At 43.5% G+C, this 15,572-nt stretch overlaps 1 protein-coding gene across 1 annotated transcript; it reads right to left on the reverse strand.

Annotated features, from left to right (window-relative positions):
* Positions 1 to 462: 462 nt before the first annotated feature.
* On the reverse strand, positions 463 to 15,189 carry LOC137324950 (di-N-acetylchitobiase-like). Its single transcript, XM_067989641.1, has 7 exons — positions 15,058 to 15,189; positions 10,407 to 10,545; positions 6,503 to 6,711; positions 4,797 to 4,968; positions 4,611 to 4,708; positions 3,289 to 3,450; positions 463 to 648 (listed from the first exon to the last, which is right to left on the reverse strand). The coding sequence occupies exons 1-7, from the start codon at positions 15,187 to 15,189 to the stop codon at positions 463 to 465; spliced, it is 1,098 nt and encodes a 365-aa protein (XP_067845742.1).
* Between the last annotated feature and the right edge of the window lie 383 nt (positions 15,190 to 15,572).

Below are 15,572 nucleotides of genomic sequence, written 5' to 3' on the forward strand. Positions count from 1 at the left end.
AAGTTATCGAGGTTCAAAATGATAACTAAGCAAAATAAAATCATCAAAATCATTGTCAAGAATTAAGATGTGCATAAAACAGACAACACGCGTGTGCATATCAGAATTGGATTATTACCCAACGGAAAACTGACTTGTTTCCTGAATTGTAAATAATTAGCGGCGAGATGTTTTAACCTGCACTATCATTAAGCATTATGAAAGTCAATACAGATTTGATGCATTTTGTAAACAACTTGAGATGCCTGAAGTGACCAGATCTTGGAGTACAAATTGTATTCGTACATTTTCTTTTCATTGAATAGAAATTCGTTAGCTTGACAAAATGTTACATCTGTTTCCAAGATCTGCGTTATCTTTAATTTCTAATGTTGGAAGCTTGCTCACTTTTTGCTGAGTTTACTTGCAAAATTAAATGATTACATTCTGTTAAGATTAGATGGTTCAAGGTCGCTATTTTCCTCACAAAGGGCAAAGAGCATTCCACATGTCTTCAGTTTGCTTTACTATGAAATGATCATCACTGTAGTTCAGCATATTTCCATTCCACATGCCTATGCCACGGAGTCTCAATTTCTTCATGATCGCTGACTTAATTGAAATGCTCTGTGGATCGTCATACCAGACCTCATGAAATGTATTATTAACCTGCCATAAGAAAATAAAGAGTTACACAGATAGGAGCGAGGGGTTTGTGTCAATGCTCAGTTCGAGACACTATGCTGAAAATCTTCATCAGCAGAAGACAGAATGGACTGAAATGTACGATGAGAAAATGCACAATGACAAATGAGCAAAACAAACTCAAAAATTAGGGACTTACGGCTACGGCCGGCAATTTCCTCAGGGCTTCTCCCACTCCGTCCCCTGACCGTCGGCAGAAACTCCATTTCCGTGCACAAACGCGGTTTTCCGCTGCACGTCCACACAAGTAACGGGAACGGAGCAGGAGCAGCTCCAAGTCTATCTTTTTTAACACCCAAACCAATTAACTCATCTGGATGCTGTGCAACATATGAACATAAGGCACACATTGAAAGCACAGACGGGACCTCAGTTTAACGTGTCATCTGAAGGACGGCACCTCCGACAGTGCAGCACTCCCTCAGTACAGCAACTTCGAAAAATCCACATGAACAGCCCAGATGTCAATTCAGATGCAACAAGTCAAAAGATTATGGTGTTTGATTGGGAAAAAAATGATTTGGGGGAAATAGAAAGAGATAGATGACTTGCAAGTCAGAGTTAGCATGGGCCTCCAGAGAAAATGATTTAAAAAAATAAATCGAATTATCCAAGGTCTGATTTAACTCAATGTGGAACATTCTATCATTTCAAAATAATCTTTTCAAATTGCTCAAAGGAACAAAATATTGCAATCGAAAGGTGGAAAACATGATTTCAATGTTACTGCTGAAAGCTCAAGCATCACAGCCTTTGACTGCAGTGCATCAAGTATCTCAGCAAACTTGGCCAACGTCAATTAGACATGTGACTAGGTATTTTTTTATATTCGTTCATGGGATGTGGGCGTCGCTGGCGAGGCCGGCATTTATTGCCCATCCCTCATTGCCCTTGAGAAGGTGGTGGTGAGCCGCCTTCTTGAACTGCTGCAGTCCGTGTGGTGACGGTTCTCCCACAGTGTTGTTAGGAAGGGAGTTCCAGGATTTTGACCCAGTGACGATGAAGGAACGGCGATATATTTCCAAGTCGGGATGGTATGTGACTTGGAAGGGAACATACAGGTGGTGTTGTTTCCATGTGCCTGCTGCTCTTGTCCTTCGAGATGGTAGAGGTCGCGGGTCTGGGAGGTGCTGTCGAAGAAGCCTTGGCGAGTGGCTGCAGTGCATCCTGTGGATAGTACGCACTGCAGCCACTGTGCGCCGGTGGTGAAGGGAGTGAATGTTTAGGGTGGTGGAACCAATCAAGCGGCTGCTTTATCTTGGATGGTGTCGAGCTTCCTGAGTGTTGTTGGAGCTGCACTCATCCAAGCAAGTGGAGAGTATTCCATCACACTCCTGACTTGTGCCTTGTAGTTGGTGGAAAGGCTTTGGAGAGTCAGGAGGTGAGTCACTCGCCACAGAATACCCAGCCTCTGACCTGCTCTCGTAGCCACAGTATTTATATGGCTGGTCCAGTTAAGTTTCTGGTCAATGGTGACCCCCAGGATGTTGATGGTGGGGGATTTGGTGATGGTAATGCCGTTGAATGTCAAGGGGAGGTGGTTGGACCCTCTCTTGTTGGAGATGGGCATTGCCTGTCACTTATCTGGCGCGAATGTTACTTGCCACTTATGAGCCCAAGCCTGGATGTTGTCCAGGTCTTTCTGCGTGCGGGATCAGACTGCTTCATTATTTGAGGGGTTGCGAATGGAACTGAACACTGTGCAATCATCAGCGAACATCCCCATTTCTGACCTTATGATGGAGGGAAGGTCATTGATGAAGACAGGACATACCCAGGGATGGTGATGGAAGAGTCTGGGAAGTTGGTTGAAAGATATGTGCGTATGGCTGTGTCAGGCTGTTGCTTGACTAGTCTGTGGGACAGCGCTCCCAATTTTGGCACAAGTCCCCAGATGTGAGTGAGGAGGACTTTGCAGGGTCGACTGGGCTTGGTTTGCCGTTGTCGTGTCCGGTGCCTAGTGGTCCGATGCCGGGTGGTCCATCCGGTTTTATTCTTATTATGACTTTTCGTATCTGGATTTTACAACTGAGTGGTTTGCTAGGCCATTTCAGAGGGCAATTAAGAATCAACCACATTGCTGTGGGTCTGGAGTCACATATAGGCCAGACCGGGTAAGGACGGCAGGTTTCCTTCCCTGAAGGACATTAGAATACAGTAGGTCGAGAGTGTGTGGTATTTGCTACTGTGCAGTTTTCTTATGTACAGGGTACGCTACCGTCAATCTTTTGTGCTAAATTGATCATCAAATGGGAGACAGGGGCACACATTTCACAAACGAAACAATCGCTAATTTTCACAGGAGGGTCAATATGGGTTGTGTAAAGTGATCGATTTGAAAAGACCACAGCTCATCTCATTTTTTGCAACTGGTCATACACAATGTCTGAACAAACGGAACTGGGTTTGGTGCTTTGTCTGTCAACTCCCATTTTCTTGGCTATTCTCCAACGACACACATTTTCTACTGTATAAACTGTACATTCTGAACTGTGCTGAATCCTGCACACAGGGAATATTGAATCATGAAATACTGCAAGGTTTGCATTCTGCAAAGAATGGACAATGCACAACTCTCCATTGTGTTTTGATTGACAGTCTTACCATGTAGATATAAGACGGGACTTTCTGCTCATCATCCCAATATCTGCCAGTAATTGATTTGTGCACATGCTGTACGATCTCTTTGTATGGGACCTGACGTCCAGCTGCATTACTGCAAGGGGCACCTCGGAAAGGAATCTTTTCCAATACACACCTACCAGTCTGAAAATACAAAAGGATGAAAATATAGTTACTTTGGGAACTTCAAAAATGCAGTAACAACATGACTGATCTCTAAGTGTAAAGAGGAACAATTAGAGAAACATAAGTTTTACAATTTAGACAGGAGGGTCTCTCACTGAAATATATAAAATTAAATAGTACATTTATAGACAAGGACAAGGTTCTAATTTCAAATAGACAGCAACAAGACTGAATATAGAAGATTACGGAGTGATGTAATTGATGTGTTTGAGATGATCAAAGCAGTTGAAAGGGTAGATAGAGAGAAAGTATTTCCTCTGGTGTGAGAGTCCAGAACAAGGGGACATAACCTGAAAATTAGAGCAAGGCTGTTCAGGGGTGATGTCAGGAAGCACTTCTTCACGAAAAGGGCCGTGGAAATCTGGAATTCTCTCCCCCAAAAAGCTGTTGAGGCTCGGTCAATTGAAAACTTCAAAACTGAAATTGATAGATTTTTGTTCGGGAAGGGTATTAAGGGTTATGGAACCAACGTGTGTAGATGGAATGAAGATACAGATCAGACATGATCTAATTGAATGGTGGAACAGCTTGAGAGGCTGAATGGCCTCCTCCTGTTCCTATGTTCTTATGATCCCTTGTGTTAAAGGGATGAGCTTTGAGAAAAGATTAGAGAAGCTTAAGATTTACAGCCGAGAAGAATGCAGTTAAGGGGAGGCCTCAGTGGAATAAAATGTTAAATAGCACAGATAAGGTAAGCCCAGAGAGCAAGCACTGCAAACAAATAATTTCTCCAGAACAGTGAATCAATGGGATATTTTGCACAGCAACAAGACAATCATAACATCATAGTATCATAGTAAGTACAGCAAGGGAGGAGGTCATTCGGCCCATCATGCCTGTGCTGGCTCGTCACAAGAACTATCCAATTAGTCCCATTCCTCTGCTCTTTCCCCATCGCCCTGTAAATTTTTCCCCTCAAGTATTTATCCAATTCCCTTTTGAAAGTGAATATTAAATCTGCTTCCACCACCCTTTCAGGCAGTGCATTCCAGATCATAACAACTCGCTGCATAAAAAAAATGTTTCCCCAGATCACCTCTGGCTCTTTTGTAATGGTTTACAATAGTCTATTCTAAATAATTCGGATTACTGAAAGCCAGATAATGACAAAACCTTACCTCAAAAAACTGTGTGCAAGGATAGTCATAACCATACCATGGAACTCCCAACACGAGCTTTCTGGAATCAATTCCCAGATTGATATAAGCGGAGTAACCTAAATGGGGAAAATAATAATGAGGGTCTTAGATTCACATTGATATCGGGCAGGTAGACCCTGAACCAGATGGTCTTATTGTACATACCTGATAAAGTCTGGTAATAGGGAGCATTTGCCTTTGCAAAGCAATTGTCCCACATTTGACTCTGCATATCATAGGACATCACAAATAAAAAGTCACAGGAATTTGCAATTCTCAAAAAGTCATAGCATCGGCCATCAATGCAGTCTGGAGACCAAGGCACGTTAAATGTGACCTAAGGGCCAAAGAGTAACAAGAAGAAGTTAGTTTCATCTCATACCTTATGTTGGATATCACTAGTAGTTATATGGTTTTTATATGCACTCGCACATGCTCCATGGGAGCTGTGAATTTAACAGGTTAGGAGTTCGACAGTGTTCATGACTGTATAAAAAGGAACAGGATAAAGTTGGGGCAAATTGTGAGCTAGAATTAATAGGATCCTCGGTTATCAAATATTAATCAGGTTCAATTCCCCACTGCTCACTCACCTTCTTCCTCCAATTTTCCATCAATTTTCTCTCCTCCTCTCCAAAAGGCATTAAGTTGTGACCAAATTGTAGTCCCAAAAGGGCCAGCCACACTCCAATACCGAGTCAAATTGGCCAAAGTTCTTTTATGTGAGGCCAGACATTGAGTGCTGGCAGGCTATTTTAACATGGGTGGGGGTATAACCCAATTGGTGGCCATCTGCACGGTCACACTTCCAGTGGGAGGTTTCCAGATAATGATCAGATGGTTCATTTGACCTTCCCCGACCCAGTGGCACTCGGGGTAAATTGTGCCCTCCAACATCCCAGCTGAAATCAGATAACTCAGCACGAACCAGGATTTGCATGGCTCATGTAGTCACTGCCTGAACAAGAAGGCATTCGGGAGCCTCAGGTCAAGAATTATATCACTGTAATCTGAGTTAGCAAAGTCCGTTATGTGCAATCTTCTCAGCAGTAAAAGTCTGCTTCAAACTTTACCCAATAAAAATGCAGCGAGTGATTTCTTTTTTTGCCTCCTTAATAGTCCCTTTATTTCAAAGTAACTCATTGGATATGAACTGTGGGACATTTCTGAAGGATGTCAAAGGGATCTCCATTAAGACAAGTTTTTCTTCCTTTGAAGAAGGGTTTTGATGGAGTAAATAAGGAGAAAATGCTCCCAGTGGCAGGAGGGTTGATAGCCAGAGGACACAGGTTTAAGGAGATTGGCAAAAGAATGAGAGGGGAGATGAGGAGAATTTTTTTTACACAGAGAGTTGTTATGATCTGGAATGCAAAACCAGAAAGGGTGGTGGAAGCAGATTCAATAGTAACTTTCAAAAGGGAATTGGATAAATAATTGAAGGGGAAAAAATTCCAGGGCCGTTGGGAAAGAACAGGGGAGTGGGATTAATTAGTTAGCTCTTTCAAAGAGCCAGAACAGGCACGCTGGGCCAAATGGCCTCCTACTGTGCTGTAACCTTCTGAGAACCGATGTGAAAATTACAGTTCGAACCATCCCATGCATGGAAGCTGGAACTCAAGTCACTTGTATCATTCTGGGCTACAAGTGATGCAGCATCAAGTTTGCTGCATATCCAGCTTAAACTGATTCAATCTCAAATTTCTAACCTCAGCAATTGTCAAAGCAGCTTTGTAACAAGATGATGCACTGATAAACAGCAGCGAAAAATCATGATTTCAATTCACTTATCCAGAAAAATATCAATCTTCCTTCATAATTAAGTAGAAAGTAAATTGCTTATCCCCATTCAATGAAAAAAATGGCTCCTTCACCTGAGACCCAGGTATTTCACGGTGGAACACATCCATGGTTTCGGAAACCAGTTGAGGCATGAAGAAATAGCCGACAGATGCATTTCCAGCAGCAATGTTCACATCCAAATTGATTCCATCCATAAATTGCCTTTTTGCCAACTGCAATTGCTCATCGATCCAATTTGCTCGGCGTTGTCTGTATACAATGTTCCATAGTATAAAAACTCCTGGTGAAGGGTGAAGAAACAACTTCCAATTATAGAGCATGTTTCGCACAACATTGTGTCCCAAGACACTTTGCAGGACAGAACTGCCAACATCAAGTCGGAAGTAGTAGAGGGAGATTTAGCTCGAATTTGCATTGACATAGTGCCTGACACATCCTCAGGATGTCCTTAAATGCTTCATAGCCAATTAATTATTTTTGAAGCGTAATCACTGTTGCTTTGCAAGCAGATGTGATAGTTAATTTGTGCCCAGAAAGGCCCCACAAACAGGAAATTAGATAAATGGCCAGTTAATCTGTTTTGGTGATGTCGGTTGAGGGATGAATGTTGTCCAGGACACCAGGAGAACTCCCTGTTCTTTGAATTGTGCCAATGGGGTCTTTTACATCCACTTGAACAGACAGGTGGAGCCTTTGTTTCAGGTCTCATCTGAAACACAGCACCTCTGGCAATGCAGCATTCCCTCAGTACTGCACTTCTGTGTCAAGTCCTGGAGTAAACCCAAAACCTTCTGACCCAGGAGGAGAGACACAGTGCTACCACTGAGCCAAGCTGACACGTGAGGGAAGTGACCAAAGGCACAGTCAAACAGGTAGGTTTTGATGAGGCTTTCGAAGATAGGAAGAGAAATAGCAAGACAAAGAAGTTGAAGAAGTAGAATCTGGAGTTCAAGACAGTAACAGCTGAAGGTTCTGCCATTGATGGTGGAAGAGGAGAAATCTCAGTCGCCCAGAGTCGGAAGAATGGAGCGTGTGTGCTGGGCTCTGGACACAATTGGGTGGAGCTTTCATTAAACTGCATTCTTCATTCTAAATCCTGGCATCAGTGGCAGACTGCTGCTGTGCCAGGGAATAAAAGTTCCACCTATCTATTTATAGGTTGTTAAAAACAGTATGTCCTGTCATCTTTCTATTCAAAAGTTCTGTGTCAACAGTGTCTTTTGTTTTTCTATTTTAATTGTGTTCGCATCCAGTGACGCCCGTCCTGTCTCCTTTATAACAGGATTTTGCCCATAATGTGGCCTGTGGTGATGCAGTTCCACACTACGGCCACCAAGTGATGGTGTGGAACAGATTTCTCAACCTGCAGCTGAAACTGTTTTTCATGGACCATGTTTTTCCTCAGTAACTGCAATATTTAATTTATAAAATAAGAGTTTCTAAAATAAAATACAAATTCAAAAAATGACATTTCACAATAACATGTTTAAATTTATCCAACTAATTTTCTTTTGTGTCTTTTAGTGTCTTTGCTTGAAGCAAAGACTTTAAAGACAAGTGAAGTTTTTATTTGAAGGCCTCAGCCTGTCTCCAAAGCCTGGACATATCCTTCTCCCTCATATACTTCTGCAGCTTCCCCTTAAATGCATCTATGTCATTTGCATCAGCCACTCCATGTGGTAGCAAGTTCCACATTCTTTCCACTCACTGACGAAATAAGTTTTTCCTGAATTCCCTTTTGGATTTATTTGTGACTATCTTATTGATTTGGATTACCTCTAGTTTTGGACTCGCCCACAAATGGAAAAATACGAACATATGAACATACGAGAGCTGGAGTAGGCCATTCAGCCCCTCGAGCCTGCTCTGCTATTTGGTAAGGTCATGATTGATCTGATTGTGACCTCAACCCTACTTACCTGTCCACCTACTACAACCTTTGACTCCCTTGTTAATCAGGAATCTATCGTACTCAGCCTTAGAAATATTCAATGACCCTGCCTCCACCGTTCTCTGGCAAGGGAGTTCCACAGACTCACGACCCTGTGAGAGAAAAAATTCCTCCTCATTTCCGTCTTAAATGGGAGACCCATAATTTTTAAACTGGTGGCCACTAGTTCTAGTATCTCCCACAAAGGGAAACCTCCTCTCATCATCTACCCCTTCTCGTCCCCTCAGGACCTTGTATGTTTCAATATGATAACCTCTCGTTCTTCTAAACTCCAGTGTATACAGGCCCAACTTGTTCAACCTTTTCTCTCAAGATACCCCCTCTTCTGAGGAATCAGTTGAGTGAACCTTCTCTGAACTCCCTCCAAAGCAATTATGTCCTTTCTTAAATAAGAAGACCAAAACTGCACACAGTATTCCAGATGTGGTCTCACCAATGCCCTGCACAACTGGAGCAAAACATCTCTACTTTAAGATTCCATTCCCCTTGCAATAAATGACAATATTCCATTTGCCTTCCTAATCACTTGCTGTACCTGCATAATAACTTTTTGTGATTCATGTACTAGGACACTGATTCCTGTGGCACTCGTTACATCTTGCCAATTCTTCTCTCCATATGCCCAATCGAACCCATTCATAATTTTAAATACCTCTATCAGATCACGTCCCAGCCTTCTCTTTTCCAGAGAAAAGAGCCCCAGCCTGTTCAGTCTTTCCTGATAGTTATACTCTCTCAGTTCTGATATCATCCTTGTAAACCCTTTTTGCACTTTCTCCAGTACTTCTGTATCTTTTTGTAGTATGGAGACCAGAACTGTGCACAGTACTCTCAGTGTTTTCTAACCAAGGACCTATACAAGATTAACATAACTTCTCTGCTGTGAATTATTTTCCTCTAGAAATGAACCCCAGTGATTTGTTTGCGCTTTTTAAGGCTTTCTTAACCAAGCATTTCTGCTTAAATGCTCAAGGCAAGTACAGAAGATCGGAATAGGGCGACGATGAGGGAAGCGGTGGTTCGGGCACCTAACTTGCAGGAACATGTGAGGGGTGAGGGACTGATGCTTCCAAAGATGTCAATAGCAGTTTGGGTCCCATTCCATTAGAACCCACTCCTCCCCAACAAGACATGTTAGACCCTCCATTCCCTCATCTCCCCAATACTGCCAGATCCCAGCAATCCCTGACCATCTCCTGAGTCCTTGCTGGATCCCACAATCTCCCTCCTCAGAATTCTTCCCCTCCCCTACTCCGAGATCAGAAGACTCCCGCTCAGTGCTCACGAACCCAGCAAGTTTGGGAGGTGAAAAGTAGAATAAAAATACATCACCAGTCAATCTCCCATGGCAATGGACAAAGAGAGTCCAGACTTGTGTCGTATTCAGACGAAGCAGGATTGGAGTGTGGGGGATAATTCAACCAGGGTGTTCAGATGTAACTCAGAACCCATTGTGAAATCATAACTTTTGTCCTAATTTTTAATATAATACTTTGATCAATTGTAATTTTTATTTAAATGGCAGTTTGAGCTGAAAGATGCAAAACAGAGGTGCGACAGTGCCACCACTGGTGGGGAGGATGTAATTACAGTGCATCAAGTTTACGGAGACAGTTCCCATTATAAATGTGTAATTTCAAATAAAATTGCTGGACTATAACTTGGTGTTGTAAAATTGTTTACAATTGTCAACCCCAGTCCATCACCGGCATCTCCACATCATTATAAATGTGGACAGAGGAATTTATAAATGGAAAAAGTTGCCACAAAAGTGTGAAAAACTTGACAATAGAAAGTAAGGTTTTGTAGGCAGGAGGTGTGTGTGTGGATGTAAGATTTTAATATATTATAGATGGAATGTGCAATTATTAGCTTGAGTTGTGCAGGAGCTGGAGAGGAATTTCAGCACTGTAAGGTCGCAATTCAAGGCTGTGCACTGAATGTCTTTTTATGTGGTTCTCAATAATACAGCTTGCATTGGAAGACAGAAGGACATTTGTTTTTTCTGTGAAAAAATTACTTACCTCTCAGGACAACTCGAACTTGATTCGCATGAGCATAACACAAAAGCTCAGGATCGTAAGGTCCAAAGGCTGCAATAGTCGTAACCTTAGACCAGTCATAATACTTCCAATCCTTTCCTCCAACATCAAAGACAAAGACCTGGTACAAAATAAAGCAGTCAATTGCAGTAATGAAGGGCAGAAAACTGCCATTTAAAAAATATATATTTTCACAATCAATGGCCCAGATTTTGTTGACAAAATAATGGTGAGGCTAATGGCGCTCGTTTTATTTATGTGTAAATGGTACAGCAACTTCAGGCGAGGGGCAGATACGCAGTTAAACTCAAACATCCACAAGTTGATGACCGAGTTGGGCTGCTCCGCTGTTAGCTTCATGAAAACAGCATCTCGCTATCTTGCTCACCGTTAAAATTCATTGAACGACGTAAAGTTCATGTATTTGCGCAGGAGATTCAAACTAAACTCGCCATGGAAAGTTACGTCTTTTCCATTCCAGTCTAAGTACCTTTTTAACGACGGTGAATGTGTTCATTATCGGCAATCAAGATCTCTGGCACTGAAAATTAACTATTACAAGAGTGGAGTCTCATTCCTTCAGGATTTAATTGCTGTTGGAGATTTAAAAATGGAAATTTAAAATTCAAACTTTTTTTTACTTCCCCTTTCACTCGCTTTTTTCCCCCTCTTTTAATCCAATCTTTCTTTTCCTCTCTTTATTTCTCTTTCTGTACCTGATTTGACATTGAATTCGCCCACTCTAATTTACACTTCCTTCTCAATCCTTGCGCTGTTAATTTCACAATCCTTCAATCTCATTGGTTAAGGAGATACCCTGTTGCTTGTCCTGTTCACTCAGCTCCCAAATGCCCTGTTTCACTCGCTGCCCCGTTATCAGTTCGCACTTTCAGCAACTTGCCACTCAAAAACGTGCAAGGGCAGGTCCAAGTAACGGCAAGCACTGTGAGATGCCCTGTAGAGCAAAATTTGGCCCATTATCAATTCCCCAGGTTACGGGGTAAGGAACGGCTGGTGAACTGATTCTCAGGTTACCACCATTGTCGATCTAAATGCAGCCACCAGAGAAAAGAATATGCTAAAGAGGAACAACCTCTCAGAGCTTCCATCTCCACAATAGTGCAGGTGAGAGGAACTGAACAACATGAGGAAAAGGAGCTCACATCCCAATACTCCATTCCAAGTGTTGGTGCTCAATACAATTCAAAAGGACAACTTAAACTAAATAAACTCATTTTACAAGCAACTTTAGAGTTACAGTTTAAAAACGTTTCCATTTAAGCTACCTGGTGTCAAATCAAGCATTTCTACCATGAGACCAGCAAGACTAGATCAGAATATAGTTCCCGAGAAAGAGAAACAGCTCATACTGCACCAGTGTGACATTTTTCCATTTCCCACACCAACCATCCTGTGTTCTCAAATGAGACTGCCTATTTAGTGCTGCAGTTTAGTTCATCACAGTTTTGTGATTTGGGCCCTTTGATTTGGACTGAGACTATCAAACATGCATCATCCAAGCTGGCACTTTTGTGCAGTAATGAGAGAGTGCTGCATTGTTGGAGGGGTTGTCTTTTGGATGAGATGTTAAAGGGGATCTAATAGACCACTGGCAATATTGAAGAGCAGGGAGTTCTCTTGGTGTCCTGGCCAACACTTTTCTCTCAACCAACATCAGCAGAAACACATTAACTGTTCATTCACGCAACTTGCTGTTTGTGGGACCTTGCTCTGAACATATCAGCAGAATTGTATTCCAGCACAATCTGTAACCTCATAGCCCGGCATATTCCTCTCTCTACCATTACCAACAAGCCAGGGGATCAACCCTGGTTGATTGAGGAGTGCAGAAGAGCATGCCAGGAGCAGCACCAGGCGTACCAATAAATGAGGTGCCAACCAGGTCAAGCTACAACACAGGACGACATGCATGCTAAACAGCGGAAGCAACATGCCATACACAGAGCGAAATGATTCCACAACCAACGGATCAGATCAAAGCTCTGCAGTCTTGCCACACCCAGTCGTGAATGGTGGTGGACAATTAAACAACTAACGGGAGGAGGAGGCTCTGTATAGATGCTCATCCTCAATGATGGCAGAGTCCAGCACGTAAGTGCTAAAGACAAGGCTGATGTGTTTGCAACCATCTTCAGCAAGAAGTGCCAAGTTATGGGCCCCGACAACATCCCGACTGTAGTGCTGATTCGTGCTCCAGGACTAGCAATGCCTCCAGCCAAACTGTTCCAGTGCAGCAACAACACTGGCATCTATCCAACAATGTGGAAAATTGCTCAGGTATGTCCTGTCTACAAAAAGCAGGACAAATCCAATCCGGCCAATTACTGCCCCATCAGTCTACTCTCAATCATTAGCAAAGTGATGGAAGGTGTCATCGACAATGCTATCAAACGACACTTACTCACCAATAACCTGCTCACCGATGCTCAGTTTGGTTCCCGCCTCCAGACCTCATTACAGCCTTGGTCCAAACATGGACAAAAGAGCTGAATTCCAGAGGTGAGGTGAGAGTGACAGCCCTTGAAATCAAGGCAGTATTTGACCGAGTGTGGCACCAAGGAGCCCGAGTAAAATTGAAGTCAATGGGAATCAGGGGGAAAACTCTCCAGTGGCTGGAGTCATACCTAGCACAAAGGAAGATGGTAGTGCTTGTTGGAGGACAATCACCTCAGCCCCAAGACATTGCTGCAGGAGTTCCTCAGGGTAGTGTCCAAGGCCCAACCATCTTCAGCTGCTTCATCAATGACCTTCCCTCCATCATAAGGTCAGAAATGGTGATTTTCACTGAATATTGCACAGTATTCAGTTCCATTCGCAACCCCTCAAATAATGAAGCAGTCCGTGCCCGTATGTAACACGACCTGGACAACATCCAGGTTTGGGCTGATAAGTGGCAAGTAACATTCACGCCAAGTGCCAGGCAATGTCCATTTCCAATGTGAGAGAGTCTAACCACCTCCCCTTGACATTCAACGGCATTATCATCAACATCCTGGGGGTCACCATTGACCAGAAACTTAACTGGACCAGCCATATAAATTCTGTGGCTACAAGAGCAAGTCAGAGGCTGGGTATTCTGTGGCGACTGACTCACCTCCTGACTCCCCAAAGCCTTTCCACCATCTACAAGGCACGAGTCAGGAGAGTGTGATGGAATACTCTCCACTTGCCTGGATGAGTGCAGCTCCAACAACACTCAAGAAATCCACACCATCCAGGACAAAGCAGCCCGCTTGATTGCTACCCCATCCACCACCTGAAACATTCAATCCCTTCACCACCGGAGCACAGTGGCTGCAGTGTGTACCATCCATGGGATGCATTGTCGCAACTCACCAAGGCTTCTTCGACAGCGCCACACAAACCCACAAACTCTACCAACTCGAAGGACAAGGGCAGCAGGCACATCGGAACAACACCATATGCACGTTCCCCTCCAAGTCACACACCATCTCAACTTGGAAATATATCAACGTTCCTTCATCGTCGCTTGTCAAAATCATGGAACTCCTTACCGAACAGCACTGTGGGAGAACCTTCCCCACACGGACTGCAGCGGTTCAAGAAGGCGGCTCACCACCACCTTCTCAAGGGCAATTAGGGATGGGCAATAAATGCTGGCCTTGCCAGCGACGCCCACATCCCATGAACAAATTTTTTTAAATTGCTGCTGAGTTTGCCGACAACACTTCAAAAAGTAATTCATTTCATGTGAAGTTCTTTGGGACATCCTGAGGACATGAGGTGCTCCATAAATTCAAGTTTATTCATTCTTGGAACCAACAGGCAGAGGAAACTTTTATCCCACCCATCTGTCAGAAGAATGTTTTGTTGGTGGGAAGGTGGGGGAAGTGGGATAAAAGCAGAATGAACACATCGAGCCTGCAGGTTATATTGGTGGTGCTCTTGTTGCTGCCACACTGCCCACTTAGTAACATTGCTCTGAAGTAAATACTGACCTCATCAATACAGTCAGCAGTTACAGAGTCATTTTGCAACCAATGTATTTTTTAAAGATCTGTTCCGTTGTATTCAGTTTAATCGTGGCCAAGGTCCCAGTTTTACAATGAGTGAAAAATGTCATTTTTATGACATGAGATTCCAGGATTTTTAACTGGTGTTTTGGGGATCAATATTCTGTGGAAACCACAAACCGGTGACCTTAACCATGGTATTAGACAGACACACTGCAGGAGTTAGATCACACATCATTTCAGACTCTGCACATTGTAGAAATATTTTTTAAAACACATTTTATGGATGCTGCACTTGTTAAAATATCTTTGCACTGCTCAATACTACGGTTGGTCCTATTTTATACAAACTGTAACTGTACCAATATTAACACTTTAACATACGGATTATAATATGAGACACTTTGCATTTCAACAATAATCGGACATTCCCCCCGACTCTACCCCCATCCCAATAGCTCCACCTGTCCCTCACCCCGACCCACACCCCTCAGACTGTTCCGAACACCCACCCACGACCCACGAACACCCACCCCCGGCCCCCAAACACCCACCCCCGGCCCCCGAACACCCACCCCCGGCCCACAAACACCCACCCCCAGCCCACGAACACCCACCCCCAAGCCCCGAACACCCACCTCGAACTCATGCTCCACGGTCACGGGTTTGCACAGAGCCCGATCCGAACATGGACAGCCGGTCCCGGAGCCGGAGCAGACCCACAGCACGAGCACGACCAGGGCCTGCGCCAATTCCAAACTCCAGCGCATCCTCTCCGCCTGAGCTCTGCCCGATATGAAGATCCACCAGATGCAGCAAGATCATTTATTGACATCCACCCGGATGTAACTGATGATGACACCTCCTGAGTCTCTCTCTCTCTCTCTCTCTGTGTTGGTGGATGTGGCAATAGTGAAATGTTGTTACAATCTTCATACTCTGAAATGCAACATTTACAGGGACGTTCTCTTCTCCCCCTTCCTCCAAATCTTGGCCAACAGCAAACAGAGAAACTAATAAAGGAAAAAGAAAGAACTTGCTTTTGTTTTGCGCCTTTCATGACCTCAGAATGTCTCAAAGTGCTTCATCCCTCTCCATGACCACTGTTTGAGGATGAACCAGACCGTTTGCAAACTTGGAGTCCTATTTGACC

This window comes from Heptranchias perlo, chromosome 9 (genome assembly GCF_035084215.1).
Source record: "Heptranchias perlo isolate sHepPer1 chromosome 9, sHepPer1.hap1, whole genome shotgun sequence".
Lineage (NCBI taxonomy): Eukaryota > Metazoa > Chordata > Chondrichthyes > Hexanchiformes > Hexanchidae > Heptranchias > Heptranchias perlo.

Excerpts from the sequence above, each read along its gene's own strand:
- LOC137324950 (XM_067989641.1), bottom strand. The coding sequence starts at position 15,189 with ATGCGCTGGAGTTTGGAATTGGCGCAGGCCCTGGTCGTGCTCGTGCTG. Across the intron at positions 10,546-15,057 it reads CCGTGGAGCATGAGTTCGAG|GTCTTTGTCTTTGATGTTGG; the intron begins GTGGGTGTTCGG and ends ATTTTGTACCAG. Across the intron at positions 649-3,288 it reads TCCCGTCTTATATCTACATG|GTTAATAATACATTTCATGA; the intron begins GTAAGACTGTCA and ends TTCTTATGGCAG.